Source organism: Poecilia mexicana, unplaced genomic scaffold (genome assembly GCF_051168715.1).
Source record: "Poecilia mexicana isolate PSO_F unplaced genomic scaffold, ASM5116871v1 scaffold_17, whole genome shotgun sequence".
Lineage (NCBI taxonomy): Eukaryota > Metazoa > Chordata > Actinopteri > Cyprinodontiformes > Poeciliidae > Poecilia > Poecilia mexicana.
In genome coordinates, this window is record NW_028263386.1 from 14,743,466 (window position 1) to 14,770,098 (window position 26,633).

General features: G+C 40.7%; 1 protein-coding gene across 2 annotated transcripts in view; it reads left to right on the forward strand.

Moving 5' to 3' along the window:
- Window positions 1-26,633, forward strand: part of znf521 (zinc finger protein 521) — a 114,574-nt gene that overhangs the window by 81,819 nt on the left and 6,122 nt on the right. For both annotated transcript variants that reach the window (XM_088014856.1, XM_088014855.1), the window contains exons 6-7: window positions 7,645-7,776; window positions 16,380-16,495. In XM_088014856.1, coding sequence (XP_087870982.1) covers window positions 7,645-7,776; window positions 16,380-16,495 — 248 coding nt within the window. The remainder of the gene's footprint in view (window positions 1-7,644; window positions 7,777-16,379; window positions 16,496-26,633) is intronic.

Sequence of the window (26,633 nt, forward strand, 5' to 3'; positions counted from 1 at the left end):
GTTGTGAACATATCTATCTCGAGATCAAACACATGAATTAATAAAATTAATTAAAATTAAATAAATTTTAAGATCATTAAAATCAGTAGACGCTTGTGACTGTGACAGAAATAAAAAACATGAGCCAGATTTAAACGTTAGTTAAGAGAAAAAGACAGGAATTTCCAAATGTTTTATAGGATTTTGAATTTTCCACATTTATTTACTTTTCTGTCTCTATTGTTTTGACAAAATATGCAAACTGCTGCAGATTTTATTACTATTGTTTAACCCAAGAATTTTTTTTTTATTGTTAGGTTTTTTTTGAAGTGCAACTAAGAACTTTGGTAAACTAAATAATAGAATAAATACATTTTAAAAATAAAAAAGTTGGCTGACCCATTAGTCTTTACTCAGACACACATGCACGCATGTAAATTGTTTCAAATTAAGCCAAGAAAAAATTTAAAAAAAACATAATGCTTTATATTTACTTAAGAGAAATATTAAATATATTGATGAAACATATTTGTAGAGAACAGATCTCTGTTTATTTCTTAACACCTACAGTAAATTTAACAGTGCTTATGTCTTCCTGTCCTCGTTCATAACATCTGCATGCCAGCAAACAGTGACACACTGTCACCATTACTACGCTGTTACTGATTATCACCTAAGGAAACGGTTTTCGTTCCAAAACTTTAGAGGAAATAAGTCGCATTGTTTGCCGCATGGAGGCTGGACAGATTTGCCTTGTGAGAGCTCACAGCATCGCCGCGTCAGTTACGTTCCGGTGCCTTTCGTGCTACTTCCTGTCATAGAAAAAGTGCTTAGTTGTTGAATGTGCAATGCAGAGACATGTTCAGTTTGAAACACTGGACAACTATATACATTAGCTCTGTTTGTGATAAATAAATAGACAAACATTAACAAAAAAGAGGGGGGTACGTGTTTGTTTAAATTAAGAAGTGTTGGTACAATATTTAAAATAAAAACACATCACCACCATTTGACTTGACCAATGGAAAACAAGCCAAAAGGGCTGTAGTAATTCTATAATGCATTACGTTGTAATGGAAAGCTACTTTAATATGTTACATGTGGTATTTGTTTGGTTTGTTTTCTAAACTTGTTTAAAACAAATCTGAATTTATCTCTTGTTATGCCATTCTGAGATTAGATAATCTTAAATTGTTTTAAAGAGAAGATAGGGTGGGAAAAGATGAATGCTGTCTATATAGAAAAAAAAAATAAATTTACTTGGTGTGTTTGTGGAAAAAGGAGAAAGTGTCCTCACGATTTTGTCCCTCATGTTTTGTGAAATCCAAAAGGTGTTCTACTTGGCTAAACCCTTTGTAACAGCCGTTGAAGCGTTACACATGTTTATCTCAACACAAAAACCTGTCACTTTGGTGTTTCTGCCTCTGGCCTGGTAGCCAGGGGAGCTGTGAAGCGGTTAATGTAGGCAGAGCGCGCCTGATCCTAGCAGGGGCCTAGCCCTGCTCTGATTAGCACCTCCAACGAGCTGCCATGCATCAGAGCTGACATTGTCTCAGAGTCTCGTTCCCCCACAATCCTCTGCTCTTGCTGTGTGAGGGCGTCACTGCTGACATGTCACAGCCTCACCCCTCCTTCTCCCTCTGCAGGTTGGAAATAATCCAAAGTTGGGAGAGGATCATGAGAGCTTCACGACCTGGGTTACCTTATCTGTACCTTCCTCTCGCAGAACAGAAAATGCATTTTACGTCCTCCGTCTTTACGGCACTAAAGCTTATCCTTTCCTGGCGCAGTCGTCCTCCAGCATTCTCCAGTATTTTCACTTTTATGAGTTGACGCATCAACACATATCCCTTCCTCTTTATGTTATATAATGATATTGTCATACATTTTGTAAATTAGGACATTTTACTTAATATGTCACAATGAAAGTGACACGCAGAAGTATTGATACTAGAAAGTTATTATGGTTGGATCTAAAGAAATGCAACATGAGCTGTAAGTTTAATGTCATTCTGCTGCAAGGGTGTCGTCCAAACCTTAATCTTTTGTGACCTAAAATTGCTCTTCTTCCAGTTTTGCCCCTTCCATTTTGCTCTGTCCATCCTTTCTTAAACGCTGACCAGGATTCCTCTCCCTGCTATATAAATGCATTCAGTTTGTTCTCTATTGTTCTCTAATAACCACCTTTATGTAGGGGTGTCAAAGTAAAGTGGACTGAATACACCAGACCTTTTAAATTATTATTTATAATTAATTTTTAAAAAACTATTTTATTTATTTTTGTTGTTCCACTTAAAAAAATGCCCCACTTTGTGTTGTGCTTCCACATAAAACAGTCAAAATAACATGACTCTGCTGCTTGCAATCTTACAAACTGAGAACAAGTTGAATGTGTGCGGATAGTTTTGCAAGACAATGAAAAAAAAAAACAAATTCTCTAACTTGATTCTCTCTGCTCCTCTTAAACTGTGGAGGCAGGAAGACGGTATTAAAAATGTTCTCCCGTAGGCACCAGTTCTCCAATCAGTTTTGGTCCAGGGGGAGTCCATCCCTCTGAGTTCCCACCTACCACCTTCCCACCCCCATACTCTGCATTCCCCCGGTCCTTAATGGGCCACATAGTACTTCTGAAATGAGCTCTTGCCTTATGAGCAGTGCTTCTACCTCAAGAGAGCGCACCACACGGAGGTGGAGTCAATTTGTATTCACCCATAATTCCCTGGGCCTTAATCACGCAGATTTTCCCCCCATTATCAGTTAATGGATAGTTCCCGTGGAGAGAAGACGAAGTAAACCCACCTACTGTTTACAGGCCCGAAGCTTTCTCTTCTGCTGCCATCCAGCATCCTGCAGTGGCTTGTGTGTACAGCAGTGAGTCTGCTGAACAGCAGTTCTTGTTGGTTTATTAACACATAACTCCAACATCAGGCTGAAAAGTAGGAGACAGATGGTGAGGCAAAGGCGGAGTTCCTCATAAAACATGCTCATCCAAAGCAGGTATTCCTTTCCTTTTATTGCAACGTTTGACATTTTAGATACTCAGCCGCGCTTTGGCCTGTTAGTTTGAGAGGACAAGCTTTGATCGCTACGTCTGCTCCCTCTCCGCTTCTTCTGAAACAGCCCATTCAAGTCTACTAAATATTCTCAATTTGTTCCCCCACTTGTTTGCTCATTACTCTCTGCAAGAAGAAGTGCCCAGATTGATGTCCTTAATATCATCTACTCTGGCGACGCACAAGCAACTGGGGTCCCTCTAATAGTGAGCTTCAGAGAAGCGTTCACTGTGCCCCAGAGAGGAGAGTAAATCTAAGTATCAGATTTTTCTCGTGGAAAACGAAGCGCTCTAATTCAAACTGCTTCTCAGCAGAATTGTTTAAAAGTAGTGAGGGACAGTGATGACTTTGGAACAGAATAAGATGAGGGAGATTTTTTTTATGTTTTTTAATTAAACAATGCCCCTGCTTTGTACTTAATTACGCACTGTCGTCTTAAATTAAGGTTACCTTTGGTTACTTTATTTTTAGTCTGTTACTCATCATTAGGTAGTTATTTCAACCTTTACAGTTCTGTGCAAAAGAAATTATATGCCATGAATTATTTCACCTGTTGTCATAATTGTCAATACTAAAACAAACTTTTTTTTTTATAACTTTTATATTTCAAAATATTGCCTTGCTCTTTTTTAAAAAAAAATGTTGCTAATGTTAACTGTAGATGGGTTGAAGTGTTTTGAGCTGTGATTTGAATAAATTAAGAAAATCTATATTTGCAATGACAGGAGGAAATCCACATGTTAGATGCTGTAAAAGCCTTGAGTTCACCCAAAAGGCAGTGGACTAACCAAAAACATAGAGCAAGAACTACAATGGGTTGCTTTAATTTCAAAAAGTTCAAGCACTGTGAATACTTGAGCTAAAGTTAACACACCATGCTCGGTAAACTCTGCCTGCATCAATTTTTACTCTGCTAAACTACAGGAGCCAGATCCGCAAGACCCTGCTTCCCCAACAACCTTCAACAGCACGCAGTTCTCTGGCTGGATAAAAAAGTAAACAGCACAGAGAAATAGAGACCATTCTTTGTGAAAGTAGTTTTCCCCTCTCCCTCTCCTGTCCTCCACATGGGAGAGATATTAGGCGTTTGTGTTTTAAGGAGTTGTGAAATACATAAACCATGAGCCCCAGGAACGCGAGACCCTGTGGATATGCAGATGGGCTTACTTTGCTGGTGTCAGGGATGCTTAGAGGGAGCAGACGCAGGAGCAGTTCTCATCTAAAGGATTTTCTTAGGAGTGCAGGGGGACAGGGTGGTGGCAGCGAAGAACACCCGGGAGACTCGGAAAAACAGAATGGGAGGAGGGAGAGAGGAGGATAGCGAAAGAAAGGGAGAGAGAACTGACAGTCCCCCGTGGCCTTGTAACTATATCCAGAGTCTGCACGGTGCTCTAAGAGGGGTGGGGGCCCACACAGGGCCTTGCTGATTGGGCAGGCCTGGAGAAGGGCTGGGGGGGCAAAAGGAAGTGACCTCAGCCCAATGAGGCAGCTATAGGGGTGAGGAAGCTGACTTCCTCCCTTGGCTCTCACTAAGAAACAGGCTGCCAGCCTGATTCAGCCTCTGCTACTTTGCGGAATACAAACCCAGTCCTGAAGGCTGCATCAGCGGCCGAACACAGCATAACCTGCTCTGCAATCACTTAGACTAACTTTATCTGAACGCTTGTCCTCTGTCCATTAATTGTTGCTTGTTAGATTTGCTGGAATTATCTAGAATTTAAATTCACTAGTATAATTGTTTTTTGTTATTATTATTATATATATTTTTTTAAATATAAAAATCAATAATTGCCTCCACATGACATCAAGTTCTGTTCATTTACCTTTTCATTGTTTCTTACAGCTGTAGTTGTGGTTGTAGTTCGTCTGTCTGCTGTGCCTCTGCATTTCATACTTCCCAGCATAAACATGGAGCTGTCAGTCGTGGGATTTTATGCCAATATGACGCGTCAATCCACATTTTGTACCTTCCTGATGAATATTGAGTACCAGCATTCAGTATGTCATCTGGTGTCCTTCTGCATGCCTAAATCTTCACATTCAGTCCACCTCTCACCTCTCAAAAAAGAACAAGATTTAAATGCTTTATGATTCAAATATATTTCAACAATTGTCTATATTTTATGCTTCTTCAGTCAGAAAAAAATGTGGCTCCAAATTAGACATTTTTAACGTTAATCTGTGTAAAAGTTTACGTCTAAAACTCATCAGTAGTATATGCTGCTTAAGTGTAAGTGTAAAACATGGTGAATATGTCGAGAGAAACTAAGTATGGGCCACAGAGTTCACTCTACCAGTGACACGTGCCAGTGATTATTCTGCTCCATATACCATTTCATTTGATATACCACCAAGTACCACTATTTTTTTTTTCTTTTTCAATTCTGATTGTCAAAAGCACCAGGCTTGTCCTTTAAAATTGAAGTATTTCAACTTCCTGCCTCCGCTTTCGCCTCATGCACCTGCTTACAGACACCAACATAGACATTTGCTCGCACAAGGTCAGTCATGCAGGTGCGGAGTTATCTGCATAATGAAACAGGCCAGGTCTCTAAAGGGACGGCATTGTGTACAAGGGTCAAATGAGGGCTGCGCATATGGTGGAGGAGTGGGTCCGGCGTAAGCTGCGGCGAACTTGACCTCAAGTGTGCACATCCTAACACAGATAGGCAAACAGTGGCGATCAAAGAGAACAGCGATCCTCTTGCACGGCTGCATGAATGCACTCGCGCTACCCTCCCCTGCACCTCCTCCCCCCCATCCCCCACCTTTCGCTGATACCTGGTGCTACACTCAGATGCACATGTAGGGTACAGAGTAACTCATCTGTCAAATACATGATCGCAACAAACACAACACTGACTCGCTCCCTTTTGAACTACTTTGATAGGTTTTTGCCTGTCAAGCAGAGATGTCTGTGAGAACACGGCGATGTATGGTGCTTGCCGCTTGTTTCCATGCAGTAAACATGTTATCAGAAGCTCGGTAGAAAATATATACTTATGTTATTGAGAAATGATGCAAGGGAAAATCTGGCAAAAAGGCACTATAATATAAAAGTTCAGTGTGTGTATATACTTTCTCAATGTTTCTTCCATCACTGCAGGAAATGTTTCAATTTCCTTTTTTTTTTTTTTTTTTGCTGGAGTATTAAGGATCCAGTTGTCACATGCACTCACCATCAAATCGAAGCCAAAGAAACTGTGATGGCAGCTATTTTTTTTTTTTTTCTTTACAGATGCCATTACTTTGTCTAAAAGCCTTACTGCGAACACTAAAAAGGAAAATACATATGTACTAATAAATTGACAGTGAAAAAAAAGATTGCAATAATAGCCTTACATCCTGCTGTAAAATTATAAAAAGGATTGATGTTTTACATTTATGGTTGCTATTGTCTGGTTTTTAAGTTGCTTCATTCTACCTAATTTGGCAAATGGCACACGCACAATAAACTTTCTGCTTGGACATGGCCACGCACAGCTGTTTAGCTTGATTATGTATACTTGCTCCCGGTACCCAGGGCCTCTGTGGTGGGCAGTGGGCTGTGGAGACCTGGGGATAAACCCTGGATGAGCCCCTGAGGCATCCACCCTGCCCCCAGACCTGCAGTGATGGGCTCTGCCAGGAGTTTGATGGTGCACGGTCTGGCCCTGTGGCAGAGTGTCAAGCACTTTTATTGACACAGTGGAGAGGAGCACTTTTTCTAGAAATCTGAGTCAGCGGGTTGCTCCAAATAAAAGTGCACAGTTTACAGTTGTGAAATCTTTAAATGTTATTGGTAGAGTTTTTGAAATGAACTTGGATTTATGCGTCTGTAATCCAGCAGTCGCACGGCATCCGGTTGCATTTTAACATGTTGTTAGCATTGTAGCACTAAAGAGTGCAGTATCGCAATTTGATGGTTTATTATACCATGTTTCATGTGCCGGATATTTTATCAATGCTTGAAACTAATAAAACAAGATCTTCGGTGTCTCTTGTGCCAACACTAGATCTAACTCCTCTGAACAGTCAGAGTGCTAGAGACATCATCAAGTTGATTAAAAAGTAAGAGAATAGTAGGAAACCAGGGGTTGATCTCAATTGATGTAGCCATCACTATATTCATTAATAATATAATTTTAATGTAATATTCAGGCCTATTAAAAAAGCAAACTGGAGACAGATGATATTAAGATATTATTATAGAAAGATCTTAACAAAAATATCCTCTTGAGTGGAAATTCTGATTCTACGAATCTCAAATCCCTTTCCATCTATCTAAACCTCTTTTGATGTTATTTTAATTACCAAATTCTAAAAATAAATAATTATTTTGTGCAAGTTAATCAAAAGGATGACGTACACCACGATCTTTAGTGAGAACAATTAAAACCCCAGCTGGTTATTCAGTTAAAGTCTGACGGGACAGGGTCACGTGTTCTTTTTTTTTTTCCTGTTTGAATCAGGAAAATCTCAGACAGAAGAAAAAAATAAATAAAATAAAAAAAAACTGTTGGTGTTAGGGTTAAGACCAGAGTGAGACCTTTTGCTGCTCCCCAGCCGTTCATGCTCTGTTTATTTTTCCACTCATGGTTCTCTGTGTGTTTGTGTTGTTTCTTCTCCGCAGAGGAAGGACTGAACCATGAATGCAAGCTCTGTAGTCAGTCATTCGACTCACCGGCGAAGCTTCAATGCCACCTGATTGAGCACAGCTTCGAGGGCATGGGGGGAACCTTCAAGTGTCCAGTCTGCTTTACAGGTTTGCACAATACCTTGGAGACAAATCCAATGAATTAATGAAAAAAGAAAATATAAATGGGAAATTTGTCATTGTTAACTCTAGTCACGTGACAGCAATAAACTTTAGTTTATTTTGTTGGGGTTTCTATCAGATAGATCAACACAAGGCAGTGCATAATTGAAATGTGCAACATAGTTTATAGCTATTTTTACATAAAATGCTACAAGGCGTAGTAGGTATACTTAACAAGCACTGAGTCAATTCTTAGCACATGTCCATTTTGCTGCAGTCACAGCTGCATGTCTTCTGGGGTTCGTCTCCATGTTCACATCTAGAGACTGAAGATTTTGTTCAGTTCTTTTTGAAAAATAGCTCACGCTCTGTCATATTGAGAACAGCTAGCAACCATTTAAAAACATTACCAGAAATTCTCACAATAGGGTCAAATATATTCTGATATTGAATATGAACATGCTCCAAGCCACTGATATAGTTGTATTTTTAGGGATTTTGTCCTGCTGGAATGGTGAACCTCCACCCCCGTATGAAGTCTTTTGTAACTTTTAACAGGCTTTCTTCCTTTATTTAAGTTCATCCATTGTGCCATGTGTTCTGAACAGTTTCTATGTCCCTGCTGACATGAAACATCCCCACTCCATGGTGTATGTGTGTATTAGTTTTCCTCCAAACACAACATGTTGTATGTACAACATGAAAAAGAAAAAAAAAATCTTCACAATGTTTGCTGGGTTATCTGCAAACTTAAAACTGGACTTTCTGCCTTTTCTCTAATTACTTTTCCATCTCACACATTTTAGTTTCTAATTTAAAAAAAATAATTATTGCAAAAAATCTTTCCACTTCACAATTATGTTCTACTTTAAGTTTTTTTTTGTTTGTTTGTTTTTGTTTTTGTTTTTTTCACAGAAGATACAAAAAGTAAGTACTAACGCCAAAAAACGTGAAACAGTTCAAGGGATACAAATACTTTTTCAAGGCACTGTAGCTTCTAAACGAGTCTTGAAAGGTCAAGCAAGCCAGCCGTATAAAGCTGATAGCAGTTTGCACCATGTGGCTTTTTGTTTCGTCAAATTGCCTCAAAATCAAGGCCAAAGAAGTGTCACAAGGTGAAAGGGGGGGGAGAAAGAAAGACGGGGAGAGGGCGGGGGGGTGGGGGGGGGGGCTAAGACAGTGTGAGCTGAGGGGAGATGGGGGGATGGAGGAGCGGAGAAAGAAAAGGAGATGTGCTAATTGTGGATGGCAGTGGTGCTGATAGCTGTAATGATCTCATCTGTCTCTGTGCGTGGAGGTGGAAGGACCGGACTCCTCCTGAGAGAATAGCGCCCTCCTTCAGTGTCAACAGGGTTAACTATCTCTATAATGAAATCTGCAAAGTCGTTAACTTCGGCTCTTCACTCTTTCTCCCTTCTCAGCTCTTTACTCTTCCTAACACTTTTTGGGTCCAGCTCATTTCCTCTTCCTACTTCCTCTAACCCCTCCGCCGCCCCCAGCTTCATCCATCCATCGCGCAATAAACTCATTTGCCTCATGTCTGCTTGTTAGATCAATTAATATCATTACTTACTGTTCTGCATCTTTTCGCCTTCCCAAACGTCTTCATCCGCCTCAGTTCACAGCTTCCTTTCCATGCACTCCCCTCCTCTACTCTGCATCACTGTTTTTGGCCTTGTGCCTCTTTTAGAAGAAGCCTATTGATATTTCACCCCCCCACCCTGAAACTCCTCTCCCTCCACCCCTCATAGGGGTCCAGGCATTTAATATACAGAGCATGCCTCCTTCATCTGAGCCTTCATTTTCCAGCGCCCGTCTTTGACAGACAGGTCCCCCCACTCCCTCAGCGTCCATATCGATCACGGCACATGAGAGAGAGGAGGGATAGAGGGAGAGAGAGAGAGAGAAGGGGGGGATGCTAGGAGGAAGGGAGAGGGAAAGAGGTAGAGACAGAGTGCCCCCTCAGGACAGCGGTCGCGGAGCAGACAGACAGATGGGCGAAGAGGCCTGTGGTAGCCGGGAAGCCGTGCGGTGGAGAGTACAGGATGAACTGAAAGGCCTCCCTCTGTTGGGGATGCGGGGGACAGGCAGGCCGAGCTGAAGTCAGAGCACTTGGAGGGAACAGAGCAATTGAGATATTAGCTGACAGCTGTCCTTGAATATATTTCTTCAAGCTGAGTCGAAGAAAATAAAAGAAAGAAGACATTTGTCCCTGATTTAGCTGGACATAAACTTTATTTTTCAAACTTTCTAACTGACAAAACATACAACACCTCTAGGGGTTCTAAAAACAAAATTGTTTTATTTTATTTTTTAACAATTGGACTCAGTACTTTATTTCTATGATCTGGATTTCCATGGACATCTTTTTAGTGCAGCGCCTTAGAAAAGCCCTTGTGCTGCTTGAGCTTTGAGATGTGATGTCAACACAGTATGGTTCGTAATTGTAAAATTAAACAAATATAAGACATGCTTTCCATACATTTACACATTTTTAATGTGTGGGATGCATGTGTTCAGCCCCTTGAGGGGTACAAATTTATACCACACTTTGCAATAGTACTGCCAGTACACCTTTTCTTATAAATGATTAATAAATAGTTAATGCAATTGCTGTTAATCAAGAAAAACTAATCATGAACCATTAAGTTGCCTTTGTTGAGCCAAAATAGAGGAGTGACTTTTTTTTTTGTTTTTTCTTTTGCCCGTTGAGTGGTTTATGTAAATATTAAATATTGTTAGCCATTTGTAAATGCTCATGTATGAAGACAAATTAACTTATTTTGCAAAGTAAATTTTTAGACATTTTGTTACTTTCACGGGGGCTGCCTTTTTTTGCATTCACAGTTGGTTGATAATTACTTGAACTACACCAGAACTACTGCATGTCCGGGTTACTAAAACACATTACTTTCGTAGATTTAAAGGATGCCTTCAGTAGATGGAATGAGTCCAAACATGAAAGCAAAACTTTGATCAAACTAGGTGGTGGCAGGGCTGTTGAGCGCGCTCGTTTAACAAGGTTGCTCTTTGTTTAAAAGCCCATTCCCCCTCAGTGCACATGTTTCGGTTTGATCTGCCCCCTTGCGACCCAAAACGCAGTGGGAGGCAAAGAGTGATTGTCATTCTTTCTACACACCTGATTATCCCCAATCTAAACTCTTGGGAGCAGAAGGGATGTTGAAGTGGCGAGAGGACTGCATCACACTGCAAAAAAAAAAAAAAAAAACAGACTGGAGAAAAGTATTAGGGAAAGTAAGTTAAAGACAGTAGATAAGGACAGACGAATGTAGAGGAGAAAAGGAGACAAAACTTAAAGGAAGCTGAGAAGGTTGCAACTGGCAAGTTTGGATGTGAGATGAAAGGAGGGAAGTGGAGGAGGAAAAGAGAGCTGTGTAAGGGAGGGAGGGTAAATGGAGAGAGGTCCATAAGCCCCTGGATGATGAGAGAGAGGCTGACTCTCCCAGGACAGATTTGACAGGTTTCAGAAGTGGGGGAGCCTGCAGCTAGAAGTGTCTGCCTGCACCCTTAGGAGCTGTAGGGAGGGCTGGTGTGGAAATTGTGATTGGGAATATGTGCTTAAGACAAACAAAACAGAAGAAAGTGTGTCTGATGAAAGTCCTGTGTGTGTGTGTGTGTGTGTGTGTGTGCACTGTTTTTTTTTTCAACTTATGTCACCACATGAGGAACAAACTTGAAAAACTACAGGATGCACTGCCTTAAAATCCACACAAGTGTGACAAATAAGGTAGTTTAATTAGCTTGTTGTTTAGTTGCAGCTCACATGCTGCTGCTGTGTGAAGGTAGGTTCATGACAACTTAGACACAGAAGAAGAAAACAGAGGACTAAGCTTTAACTTGGAACTCACAGCTATCTGCTTGCAGCTCTGCATCAACTCCCAATTTGTTTGTTTCGCCTCAGAGCCCTCACATAAGGTTTTGTGTCGTGATTTCTCAAATTAAGCAGAAACGAGCACATGTAGGCTAGACGGATAAATAAATGAAAACGAGAACGGAAGAAGGGTGGGGGGGGGAAGGGATAAACTTATTTTTTTTCTCCCTACACAAACAGCTTAGTATTGGTGCAGTGCAGCCTGCAGAGAGCACCACCCTGCCAAAATAAAGATGAGCTGGGGCCTGTAGTAAAGGAGACGTCTGCCATGCGCGGCCCATGAGATCTAATCAGAGGGCTTAATATCCCCCACAGCGAGAAGACCTTGGCCCCTCAGCCCCCTCAGCCCTGACACCCCTGATGCCCAGCCCGGCTCAGCGCTCTGTGCAGCTCTGTGCAGCTTGGCTCTGCTCTGGCTCTGTGGCCAACAAACTCCACAAAGTTCGCTCTCTCCTCTCTCCCCTCTCACACTCTCAGCAGGGAGAGACACAATGGCCAGCCGTTGATCCTGTTTGGATGTGGTTTTTTGGATTATTTCTTTCCCGTTTCTTTCTATCCTCGTTTCAACCCTCCAAGAAGAGATGTATCTGTGCCTCCCTCCCAACTCCTTCGGAAGAAGCAATGCAGTTGTAAATGTTATATCTTTCTCATACTGCCAAATGCCAAAACAGGGTCCCATCTTAGTTTTACTTGTCCCTTTATTGCAGTGCATTTTTACATGTTTCATGCCGATGTGACAGACAATCACAATAGACAAAGCTTGGTTTTTATGACATAAAACAAGATATGTAACTTGTGCAAGGGCAGATTTCTGAGCACTTGCAGTGCCTTGAAAAACTCTTAAACCTTTTCATAATTTATCACATAACAACTGCATGGAAGCATTTTTTTACATGCACAAAGTAGCGCATAGTTGTGAAGTGGAAAAAAGAATCCCACCTTTGTTTGATGTTATTTTTATTTTTTATAAATATCTCGAAGTCTTGCAGAGGTATAAAAACATAGCCACAGTGTAATGCTGCCAATGTGTGACACGCATTTTATCTCATCTGATCAGATCATGTACTTCTGCATGTTCAAATGGTTGATGGCAAACGGCAAACATGAAGAAACATGTTTGTTAAAAAAACCATTTTTTTTAACAATGGCTTTCTTTTTTCCATTCAGAAAGACAGGTCAGATTTTTGGAATCCACACCTGAACAATGTCAGTTTCTCCCTCATCAACCGTGGATTTCTGGAGGTCCTTCAGAGTTTTCGCTGGGGCTTTTAGCGGATGCTCTGATGAGAGCTTTCTTTATTTGCTTAAGCTTTATTTAACCCGGTAAACCAGTTGAGAACCGATTCCAATTTGATTTTCTTAAAAGCTTCAGTAAGGCAAAGCATTCCAAAACAATAACATTGCAGCAATATTCTAATAGAAAGGCTTTAAAGACACTGAAACCTTTGTTGCACAAAATTTGTAAAATACTTTCAACGGAATCCTAAAGAAATCCCAATCATAATCCCAATCATTGGAAATTATTGCTTGCAAGCATTAATGCAAGTAAACGTATAGGTGTTAAGGCAACAATGGGTCAGGGGGGGTCAGACGTTTGTCCACCAGGCCCACTGTAGCACAAAACGTGTGTCTATTTTGGTTGTATTTTACCCAGCATGCCGTGTGTTGTACTCTACACAGTGCTGGTGTAAATGCAGCTTGGTAACTTTTGATGGTAGTTGGTGGCTCTGGACTTTATTTATGGGCATCAGAGTAAAAGGGGGATAAATACAAATGCTCAACATGCTTTTTTTGATTTGTTAAGTAATTACAGAACAATTTTGAATTTTCTTCCACTTCACAATTACGTACTGCTTTGTATTGGTCCATTTTGTTAAATTCCATTTACATAGTAGTTTGTGGTTGTAAGATAACAAAATGTAAAAAAAAAAAACTCCAAAAGCTTTTTCTCCCTTGTTGAGACGGCAGCTCATATACATAAAAAAATACCCTTTTTCAGTATTTATCAGCCCTACTATTGTTTAACTAGGCCATTGAAACATTAATAGCATATTTTTTATATTTACTTTTAATTAGCCATCACTTTCCTTGTGGATATCAATGACCGTCAGCCTACAACTGGTAAAAGCAAAACTGATTACAAATTTGCCCCTCATTGGACCAGAATTACACGTTAACAGTGAGTAACATCTAACTTGACATCTCAGTTGTGTTTGGCCGTGCTGTATAGTATTTGAAGGCCCCCCCAAGTCTCAAATCCATTTTTATTTTTGCTGTATTGACTTTTTCTTCCTCCAGCCAAAGACATAATGAAGGCTTCCTGCAGCTGCTCTGACCTGCTTCTGTACTGTATATGCAGACAAAAAGCAGCTGAAGGAAAGGGCCATTGTTTATCAGCACAATTTCTGCTTCCAGAGCACGGGTTCCGCACGGAAAATGGTTGCCGTTTTTGGAGCATAAGGGAGAGCCCAAATAAGTGTTATAGCTGAGGTCTTAACCTGGAGCCGAAATGTTTTGTCACCAGTCGTAAAACTGGCACTTATGTTTATCCTCATATTGCTGTGGTCGTTAGTCTCAGAAATGGGCCATGGAGTTGCTGTTTGTTCATTAGAGGAGGTTTGTTCATTTGCGGTTAACATCGCTGCCATGTTCCACAGACAGCTGCCACCTAGGCATTAGCAGTCTGACAGCGTCCCCGCAGCGTGTCTGCTATGGATCTAAACTTTTATTTCCCAGGTCAGGGAGTGTGACATTCACCGAAGCCGAATGTTTCTCAACCCTACACCGCTCAATAATTAATAATCGCTCTCCCAGGTGAGCCCGACTCCTTACATGTTGAAGTTGTACATCCACGGCATGGGGCCATAGTGAGCCTTAAAGCCTTCTCTCTGACAGACGCCTCACCTTTTGTGGCTGTTTCTTGTCTTCCTCTGTCACCCCATGGCCACCAGTGCATCCATTTAAAAACAAGTTATTTTGAGTTCCAAGAAATTCAAATGAAGCCCCCTTGTGCTAACTTTTCCACGGCAACCAGACCTTTGAGATTAGAAAGCCATCTTTAAAGCACAGGGATACGGGATAACAAACGGTGTGTTTGAAGTTCTCCTTGGAGGGCGTACCAACACAAGTCGCTCAGGCGCACACAGTCACATCCCCACTTAGCTTTTTTAATGTTGACCATGGCTTAATTAAAGCACAAATATATGGTATGTGTTTTAAGCTCCTGCGAGTTGTGTGTTTATATGTTGGTGAGTTATAATCTCTGCCTGCATAAATAAGTAGTGGAGCACCATGAATATTTATACTGTCAATATACTGTAATTAGTGATGTAGACTAATGGAGGCCATGTTTTGCACTTGAAGCCATGCCAGTTTTCGTGGTTGTTTATTTCCCGGCTTGTTGTCCCCACAGCAGTGCTAAATAAAGAGCATCATTATTCCCCAAACGTCATGAATTTAACCAGCTCTAGCACCAGAAATGTGACCGTTCTACTCCATAGAAACAGTTTTATCCCAACCGATATGTAGTGCCAGCCACGTTTATTAGCACTCCTGGTAAAGAGAATTAAAAAGGCCTAAAAGAAGTTCATCTTTTATTGCAGTAGCATGATTTCATACAAAACATTTATGAAAAATCCCACCTTTCAGTGGGGTAAGAACTCGCACAGTGGAAACTAATTGTTTTGAACAAACTCGCGTGTCCTACAACTATCTGTAATAATTGCTTGCAAAATAAATGTAACCAAAGCATTATCTTTAATTTATACTTTAGTTTCTCAAAGCAAATAGAGTTTCTTAGTGACCATGACTTTTTTTTTTCCCCCAGGGGCATACATAAAAAATGGCACAGAAGCCCATTTCTTTTAGCTACTGAACACAAAGCTAGACAAGGACCCATTTTTAACTTTCCATTAAGCATAGAGGTAAAACTATCTCCAAAGCTCACTGTTAGAGTTTTTATATATAGATGTTGGCTCACCAAGTCTCTCGAAAATTGATTAGATGCTGTCTGCATGGCAGCTGCTTTTTGGGACACTGCCAGAAAAAAAAAAAAAACGTAAGTGGTGTTGAACGAAAAGTTAATATGTGGAAAATAGAGATAGACAATTATCATATTCTTGATCTTTATTGTGATTTTTATGTTAACAACAATAAATTGCAATGGGTGATGTTTCCCAAACCCCAAAAACTGACTGGGATTATTTTTATTTTCCCCACTGTTAGATCCATGAGAGCATCAGTAAACATACATGTGTTTGAACATTTAAATAAATGCCGTTATTGCATGCTGTTTAACAATAAAGTCACTTCTTAACGTAACTGGGTTCCTGAGGCCGCCCAATTCATTAGGTGTCCTTTTGTCGAGAACCATATTTGTGTTTTGTGAGGCTTTGGTTGCAGTGGCCTCAAGTCACAGTTTTTCAGTTTATTCCAAAAGACATGGTTCACCACACACAGAATCAACCTTCCTCTTATCATTACCAGGTTTGTGCAATTAAACTTGGCAGCCACTGTGTGTCTGTAAAATGTTTATGTAATCATTTATTTGTAATTAAATCATTTTCTCCACTGTTTGAAAAATCATTAGTCTGTTTTATTTAGGCAGATGCACTTACTGTGTTGTCTATTTTGATTCATCAGCAAAGTGAAGATGCATTTACAATCTTTGTTTACTATTTCATGTTTTTTTTTGTTTTGTTTTGTTTTTTCTGTGCAGTGTTTGTCCAGGCCAACAAGCTCCAGCAGCACATTTTCTCTGCCCACGGACAGGAGGATAAGATCTACGACTGCTCACAGTGCCCACAGAAGTTCTTCTTCCAGACAGAGTTACAGGTGAGCTTTTGAACCCAGGTGTAGCCCGCCAGGAAAGACAAAGAGAGAGCCAATCACCGAGCTCAGCTCCACAAGCGCTAAACACAGGGCTCCGGCTATCCTCCTCCGCTCTGACTGGGACAGGCGACTCAGAAGGAATTATTTTAGTCTGTTTCCAAAACTCATTTGTGATGTGCAGATATGATTTGATTTGCTTATTAGACCAGCCGAGCACTAAAATATCTGGAATTAGAGGATTAGCGGAATGCTCATTTTTGAAGAGGTAATTACATACAGTGCAGAGGCAAAAACACGGCTGAGTCAATATGCCTGCATCTCCTCTCCTAATCACAGAGGAGGCCTCGTGGCTAAATATGAGCTCTGTCCTCAGGGAGTCGGTATCTGCCCTTCAACAAAGTTACTAGTTGGACTTATGAACTCGCAATGTTAGAGAGATAATCCATTTTCTAGCAATCTTTTCCTCCGCTCCTTGGAGAACCTGGAAAAATGAAACAGACCTTATTATATTATTTCACTGTGGTGGTGTTTTCGAGCAGCTCTGTTTTGTTTGGGGGATTCTCTATTGTGCACTTCTCATATCCAGATCCCTTTCTATTACCTTTTTGAAACCGAATCACTAAAATATGAACATTCTATAATTGCGGTGTTCAAAAGTGCTGAAATAATATTTTTTTCTTAATTTACTTTAATGTTGTAAAAGAGGCAAAGACTCCTCCTGTTGGCATTGACCTGGATCTCAGATTATGCAGCGCAGTAGCTGGTAGCCAGAGGAAGTGCCCATTGATTGGGAGTGATTTTCATATTGAGATTCAGGTTGTAAACACATAGGTGTGCGTCTGCCAGGAGGAAGGTGAATGGGATCATTATTTGCTGGTCATTCCAGTAACGGGAACATGAATAAAACAAGTCCTGATCCGCCGACACGCAACTTTGCAGCAGGGAAGATTATATGAAAAGCCTCAGCAGTACCCCACCCATTGTTAATGCCTTTCAGTCACATCAAGCCCCCTTAATTTGTCACGTTTTCATTTCTCATTGGTACAAGTGTTTTCTATATGGCACGGGTTGTTGCGAGAGATACCTGTAAACAATCTCAAATAACCTGGGGATGTTTTCCTACTTTTTTTTATTTTTTTTATTTTATGTTTGACATTTTCAGGAGTGAAGTGATCTCCACCTCCCGGAGGTAATGTTTCATGCATGATTATATTGTTTTACTGCGTGTGAAAAGACAAGTGCAGTACATGAAAGACCTATAGCATTCTGCTGTGAAACAGGGGGTTATGAAAGGAGAGCAAGAATGAGCTTGGGGGATAAGACAATCATTATCTCCAACCTGTTCCATGCTCTTCCGACGGTCCCGTGTGAGCGCATGATGACATGATCTCAAACACACGTGCCGTACATATAGATACACGCGTTGCTTCTTGTAAAAGCAGATACTTAAAGGAAATTAAGTTGTCATGTGGTGCCCTTTTTAGAGTTTTTACTCGCAGTGCTTTGCAGCAGCAATAATAGCTATTGTTCTTATTTTGTCGTGTTGCAGCCACAGATCTCTAAATATTTATTTGGGGATCCTTAAAGGATTCCCTGTTAGTTTCTGTAAAAGCGTTGAAACAGCAGGTGGACATTCACCTTCTGGAAGGACAATTACCCTGGACAGACAGCCAGAGCTATCATAGAATAGTTTGGATTTTTGGATCAACTTCTTGTGTTGAAACAATCTTGTCAAACGGACGAATTGCCAGAGTTAAAATGTGTTCATATTGATGGCGTCCATTGTGCTTACACAATCCCCACCATGTTGGTGGTGGCAGCACGATGCTGTAGAGAGGCTTCCCCATAAGACCTTCTGCTGTAGTTGCAGCAAAATGCTTTTCTATAAAGTGTGGAATGAGGGAGCTTAATACATATGCAAGTCTTGGTTTTCAGGGTTTTTTTTATTTCTAAAGATATTCTCTTTGAAAGTGATATTCTCCACTTTGCTGTTGTACGTTGTTTGTGGTTGCAACATGACGAAATGTGAAAAAGTTCAAGTATTACATTTTTTACGAGGCACTGCAAATTTAGTTTTTCCTGAACTTATGAACTGCTTGTGGATTTTATTTACATGCATAGCTAAAACTTGACAAAATATGAAAGAGGTCTTGTGTGGTTGTTTCTGTCTGCCATTTGCCAACCTTTACCCTTCAGGATATCTGCCTGATACAGAGCGCTTTTTTGTCAGTCTGTCTGAACTGGAACTTTCCTCTAGCAGAAGAGAATCCTTTCTTTGCTTGGACCTGAGTTTGGAGTCTCTCCCTGATCCTCTCTGGCTCTCTGGCCGGCTACCTGGGCCCCCTCATCTCTCACAGTAGTGGGAAGGGTCAAAGGGCCAGTGCAAGCTGGGGAGAGGAAGCAGCAAGGAAACAGAGAGCTTTCCATGGCAGGTAAAGCAAAGCAGGGAAGATATTTTATTAATTCGCTGCTGAGATCCTGAAACAGACCAAAGGCTGTGACAGGTATCCAGTGCACCACTTCGCATCCTCCCCCCGTGAACTCTACCCTGTGAGGGGCTAGCCAATTTTCGCCAGCCTGTCGAGATGGATGATGGGAGAGCATCCGTCTAATCAGCCCTCCCAGGACCCCCCGCCCGGCCGCCCCCCTCACACCGACCAGATTGACTCACTCGTGGGTCTGCGTGCCCCAGAATCCAGAGTCCAGTGGAGAAAAACCTCTCTTGCTCTTCTTTTCTGTTTCTCCAGTTTCTCTTTTTCGCCATTTTTACCTTGACAGAAAGTAAGCGGTGAGATGTATAGACCTCTACTCCACCTGAAAGTGTGCAGAGGACTCCCCTCTAGCATTGCAAACTTATAAGGTCTCAACTTTGCTTATCCCTTGCTTTCAACAAATTAAAATGAAATACTGAGTAAAGCTATCACATAAATGGCTGATTTTGAGGGCAGCCTTGCTGCTTGAACAGTCTCTCACTGACCACCTGAATGACAGTATATCCTCTCACCCACTTGACCTTAGTTCCCCTTCTGTCCATTCATAAGTGCCTGAATGGCTCTGCTAAAGAACACATTGCAATGCGAACCTGCCCCCTTTTTTTTTTTTTTTTTTGCGGTTTTAGATGCAGTTGCATTTCGCGTGACTTCAAAGAACTTAGCCACCAACAATGGTTCTTGGCTGGATTAATTAACCAGATTCATTAACTGATAGAGCCCCGGCATCAGCCACAGCTTTAATCTAACATTTCTCAGAGTGCAACTCATTTGTATTTGTTTGTGAACGTCCACATAGGCTTAACTTCAGTGTTGCACCGACTGCTGGATGACTGCAATCAGGAGGATTTTCTCTCAACGATCCTCCAAGGATGAGACAATGAGGCTGAAGTTGCTGAGAAGCAACCGGGTTACATTTTCCAGACAGAATTCCCTCGAACCTTCTGAGCCGCTGCGAAGTTTATTCTTTCCGTCGTCCGATTTCTTTAGGTTGCTGTAAGCCACAGAGTATTGTAAGTCTCGCTGTGATCGACAGAGAAGCGTTACGATCTGGGTGCTCAACGACTTCTCCCTCCCCTCAGACGCCCGCAGGACACGCACCTTAATTGGAGCATCTTTTTTTTTCTTCCTAAAAAAAAAAATAAAAAGGATTTCTTCAAAGACAATCCAAAGCACCCCCAGCCTTAATGAGTGCTAAAAGTGACAAGAGCACATCTGCATCATTTTCTCCCACTCCCCCTCCCCTCACAAATGAGATTCTCCGCTCCCCGTGTGATGGCCATTATTGCCAAGCTGTGACCAATTCAACGGTTTTAATTAAGCATATTTATAGGTTTCACGGTCACCAGGTCAGCGTAAACAGCTATGTTTGTCATAATGTCTGTCCCGGGCAGAACGCAGGGAAAAGAAAGGGAGAGATGGATACTCTGAGAGAGCCCAGTCTGCGGCAAAAACAGCAACAGAGTGGGTTCTTTGAGCACTAGAATGCATCGAATTACTTTTTTTTCTTATTTTTCAAATGACAGCTCCCAAAAATGACATTTTAGACACTTCCTTTCTTTCCCTCCCTCCGCCTTTCAAAGCTGTTCTTTAGTTTGACGCAGGAGACCTAATTCCCCAGAAGTTTTTCTATTATTAATTTTAAAGTATGCCCCGGAAAATGCCCTAACTGCCCCGAGTCCCTAATGTGTCATACAAAAGCAAAGCTTTATGCATTTGTCCCCAAGTGGCTCTCAAACACCAAATTTCTCCTGAACGTCTTGATCTGCCAAGTGTGACAGCTCTTCACACATTTGAAAGTGGCAAATATATATTTATATTTCCTTTCATATGACAACTTGTTTTCTTCTTCATCACCCCAGGTTCTTGGAATCCTGGCACTGTTTCAAACAGCGGCACGGCAAAATAAAACAAGAGCGAATTAGGGGGAGAAAAAAAACAACTTGTGAGGCGCAATCATTAATATTTAAGCTTATTTATAATTACGTACCAGTCTGAGTGCTGTTGCTGCGTGCTGTAAACGAGCACATATACCGCCTTAGACGGCGTGTGATGTTTATCACAATAGTTGTGTTCTACTTTTGTAGGTGGATCAGAATTAGACAGCATGACAGACCTAATGATCCTGGGAGGATATTCTCTTTCGCAGTGCGTGTATATATGAGACTGTGTTTGTGGGTATACTTCTGTGTGCATCCTCTATGTATTTGTCTTTGTCTCCATCTCTCTCAGGGTCTGATATGTGCATGCAAACACAATGTCTGGAGGGAGACATGACAAAAACTCCCAGAAGCCTTTGAGCTCCTCTGTTTTTTTGTCCTTTTTTTTCCCTCTGTTGCACCATTGGGGAAAGTTAAATCCAAACAAAGAGGAGACGCTCAGTGTACTGCGCTCGAATCCATCACCGGATCCTTTCCTCAAACGTGTCTCTTTTACTTTACTTGGTTGACTTTTTCAGCAACTTTGATAAAAACAATTTGGAGCATTTCTCAAGGAAACTCATGCAGTTTTAATTTTCTGTCTGTAGTGATTTGATTTTCAGGTTAGCAGAATGTATCAGAGGACACAGTAAGCGGCATCGGAACAACGATTCCAGGCGGAATTTGGTTGTCATATTTTACAAACACTGAAGTTTAACTTTTGCCATTTGGAAAACAGGATGTCTAGAGAGTCACAGACAAAAGTGGAAATTTTTCGGTTAAATATTTTTTTCTATTTTATGAAAATAAGTGTATGCAAAAAATGTATGTGCGCAATTAGCACATATTTGTATTTTCAAACTTCATTCCCTGTCCCTTTGCCAGAGATGTTGACTAAAGTTTCAGACTTGAACTCAAAACTCTACTTAAATCATAAAAACAAAAACTTTAAACTTGACTTAGATTCATGCTGTAAACACTTCGGACTTGACTTTGACTCGGACTCCTAGCCCCAAGTCTCATAAGCTCATCTTAGTTCCTGTAACAAGCAGTGAAATCAAGCTAGCATGCAATCTGCTGTTGTAGTCTAAATAACACTAGATCGAGTCAAGAACCCACCATACCAAGACTAAAGAGGAAGGAGACCAAACCCAAGGCCAAGACTAACTGATTGTAATGATGAGCCATCTTTTTCTGTAACATTCTCTGCGACAAAATTTTGGTGAACACAAACCCAGATAACCAACTGCATGCAACTTATCCAGCAAATTTGACAAGCTGTTCAAAAGTTAAACAGACGAGCCAGACAACTCTGAGAGTAAATCCATCCATCTAAGCGTTAACTGACTTGGCATTAGCTGCAGGCAGAAGGAATGGAGGCGACAGGTGGAGGTGGAGGACTTAAATCACTTAAGAGTTCCTTCTTTCTGTGTACTGTAGAGACAGACAAACATCCATACATCTGCAGTGGAAAAGGTTTTCCCTCGTTTTCACATCCCTATTATCTTCTATTCACCGACACAAAGGAGCACAGGTGGCGCCATTGAACTTTTTTTTTTTTTTTTTTTTTTTTTAGTAAAAAACTTTATTTGTTGCAGCCAGCACCTTCATGCTAAGTTGCTGTAAAAAGAGGACGGTGCAGCTGTTGTCTTGACCAGACTTGAGGCAAAAGCTGGAGTCTGACATGTGTAAGAGCAAGAGAAGACTGAATGTAGCTGAGATTCAGAAAAGACCAAGACTTTTGATCCTGAGTCCTACACCAGTAACATAGACTCTCATAGTTAATAAGCTGCATTTGCATATTTTTGTGTAAAAGGATGCATCTCATTGTTGGCCAGTGATCTTCAACGGGCTGTTATTTGTTTTAGAACAACCTGTTTGTGTTTGCTGTAGCATCATAGAAATTACCACACTGTAACAGACTGCATTACATGTGCTGTACTGAAGTATAGACTTTATCAGTCGGTACTTTGATATTTGCTTTCATTTACTCACTACACTGAGTCCTGCTCAGTATCCAGTATTTATTTATTAAGAGAGAAACTGTTCTATTATGTCTTTTTGTTAACTTTATATAAACATTGTGCAGCATAGAAATCAACTAAATCAAACATTTTCAGAAGCGTAGATGGTTGAAAAAAAAATGTCTGTGATTAAAATATCCTGTTTTACGTATAATTCTTGGTGGTGGTAGTGTGATTGTCTGGGACCATTTTGCAGACATGCAAAGCCTGAGTCAAAAACTCAGGTTTTGTAGTGGTCTTTTGGTAATCCAAATTTAAGAATAATTTTAATGCATTGGTATGACTTTAAGCTCATCTTTCACTTTACATGTTCCATATTTAAAGCCTACATGGTCTGTACCACGTGAAAGAAACATTTGCACCTGTACTTGTGAGCTAGAAAGATTGACGAACTCCAGTCTGGAATTTTAGTAACAATGGCAACAACTTGCACATTGAAAATGATGTGTCAGCTAGAAGTACTTTTTTTTTATTATCATTATTATTATTATTATTATTATTATTGCCTTGACTCGTACAAAAAAAGAAAAAAAAAACACCAAAATAACAGTTTCTCTCTTGTAGAACTGTGGAAAAAAAATTTTTTAAGAATTTTGCCCACATCTATGATCATATCCACCACTGCAGCATCAGTTGAAAAGCAGGGGTGCGCTCTGAAATATCCCCTGTCAAAGTCTGTCCCTGACTGAAGTGGTTAAATGTGAAAGTAATTGTGTTTTGTTTCTGGGACTGACATGCGGAACCCCACGGACCCCATCTCCCTCCCAGTGACAGGCAGAGATCCTCCCCCCTCGCTCTGTCTAATTAGAGGATGTAGCCCAGGGCTCGTGTCCCAGGAAGACCCATCCCCCTCCCAAGATGGTTCCCCTAAGAAAGCCCTTAATTGGGTTCTTTAGTCATAGACTTCATTTTGGCTGGAAAGGCATCTGTGTGTTGCTATCACCTCACAATACAGTTTGTATCGCTCTCTTGTGTTTTTTCTATTCCTCTTTCTCTCCCTTTTTTTCTCCCCCTCACTGGCCTTCTCTCCGTCTATGCTCCTCTCTCCCTCTCCCCCTCTCCCACTCTCTCCTCACTTAATGAGGCCCCATAATAACACAGCAGTTGTGCAGTTGTTTTGCTACCTCAGTCAAACAGCGGGATCACTGCATAGTGTGTTTCTAGTACCATTCACTTGTCTACTTAGACAGGGTAATGAGTATCATTTGGAGGTACAAAAGACCCAGCCCACAAAAAAAGCGGTGCTCCGTCATCTCCGGTTCCACCTCAGAAGTGTTTGCTCCGGGTGCTTAGATGTCTCAAAGTGTTTCAAACGTTATGGATTCAAGATGTATTTTTATAGCCGCTCAGTGTGGCTACATGGAATACAGTGAAATCCATTGCTGTTGTCATCTCCGTCCTCGCCTAGTGCTGTTACAGTATGACCATGACTCCCTGGGCACCTTGCTTCAAACAAGACTGTCTGTTACCAAGGAGACTGGGCTGGTTGTGGTGCAACAGTGTTTTGGGTCAACCCTCCCCATGGTCCGATAAGTGATGACTGTGGAGAATGCCAGCTGCTGTTTTATTTATTTATTTATTTATTATTTGATTTTTTTTTTTTTTTTTTTTGTAATATCCATTGGCTAAACTAGCCAGCAGTAAGCCTGGCCTGGGGTCAGAGCAGGGAAGGATTACTCCCTCGGTGGACCGGTCGACAGTAGGGAAAGCACAAAGGAAGGACTGAGTCGATACTGGACAGCAAGTTCAACACACCATTAAAGTGCCAGAGAGAATGCAACACTCCTGTCTTTCCCTGGAGTTTTTTTTTTTTTTTTTTTTTCCCCTCCCGAATAGCAAAAAATATTTCAAACTATATCACAAATCTCACACAATTACTCATAATTCTGGTCATTGTTCCTGGACAAAGAACATTTTTAAGTGACATAAACGTAAAACATTAAAACGTTCAAAGACAAAGTTAGTTTGTAGAAATATTACTGCTGGCTGAAAGTTAAAATATTCCCATCACGCTACTGCATATCTGCCTTGAAACTCGGTGACGTACGAAAACGCAGAGTGATGGAGAAGCAATGCTCCACCATCGCCTCCGGTTGATCGCCTCACAAGTGACGCGAGGTTGGCCCGGATTTTTTATTTACATGTTAAAACATTTTCTCGCATGTGTGTTGCAGCTCTCATGGACATTCAACTGTCTTCCAAGATTCGCAGCAATCACCAAATCATTTTAACACCACACCAAAAATTAATGTATGATACTTCTTCATATGTGGTGTTCAGAATGGGAACACACACCCTTCAGAGACGCAACCTGAATCCTGTCATCATGTTTAAATTGATCAATGCTCCACATAAAGCGGTGGCTGCAGTTTTCTGCTGAACCACTACCTCCAACTGAGTTCCTAAACATTATTGGCCTAATGCCATCACCAAATAATAATATTCAATCTGGTAGTCAATGCCATGTTTCGCTGCCTCTTGAGGTTGTGTTATCTGGTATTGATTAACAATCAGCTGGTTACAAACATTGTTTGCTGCTTAAAGGTGCATTAAAGTCCAACTGAGTGCAAAAAGACAAAAACACAGAATAAAAACTGACAGGCGCTCCAACTGGAGGAGACTTTTAGACACACTTCTCTGAGGCGGCACTATGTTTGTGAAATATTAAAATAATTATGTTCAGCCAGTTAAGAACTGGGTCTGACACCATCCTGAAATAAGCACTTGAAGCAATTTGATGGGAAAATACTGTGTAACATTGTTGAGCATTTTTTTTTGTCATCATTATTTTATGCTTTAAATGAATTCAGTCGTTCAGTGCAGTGATAGAGGGGTGTGTACAAGTCTGTCTTAGAACTCCCCATTGTCCACCAACAGCTAATTATATACTTAGTGCATGACTGCATGCACTTTCAGAGCCAATAGACAAGGGAGCCATTTGTTTTGACTCTGGATTGATGTTTACATTTCCAGGGTGATATAAGCAAAAAATAAAACATTAAGGTGTTTTAAATTAGACTCCTTTAACGCAACCAGTAATATATTTGTGCTTTGCTGTGATTTTAACCAAGTTAAATTTATGTTGTTCTCTTATAATTTCCCTGAGAACTATTCAGTCTGATTATCAGCAGTGTATTTATTTTTTATTATGTTTCAATGTGAAATTAATTTTGTTGTGCAGCGAGTTCAGGCATAATCATTTTATTTCCTGTAAAAAAAAAAAAAAAGAAATTATTCATTAGTGGATTTTATAACAATAATGTACGTATTTCCCAAGTATATGCAACACATAATTATGAATAAACTGCCTAGAAAATAGATTTTTAAAAAATAAAGGCTGCATAATGGGACACATTCCAGTCAATTCACTGGTTAGCTCTGCGTTTGTTTAAAGTGCAAACAGCTTTATTTGTTCAAGAAACCGTGAAAAGGCCATGGCTTAAAAAGTCATTATTGTGCAGTCAGGTCTCCAACCACTCAATAAAAACCTGGCTTTAACGTTACACCGAGTAGAAAGAGCAGACACAATGCACTTAACACATGCTCAGCAGGTATTACCATATTGCTAATCAAACTTTGTTAGCGTGACGATTAAGCTTTACACCTCGCTCTCTGTGATGCCGGACAATGCGAAGATTTTCACTAATACAGCAGGATCAGATGAAAGGGGAGCTTCTGTGTCTGAGTCCAGTGGCCTTCCTCTGCAGAG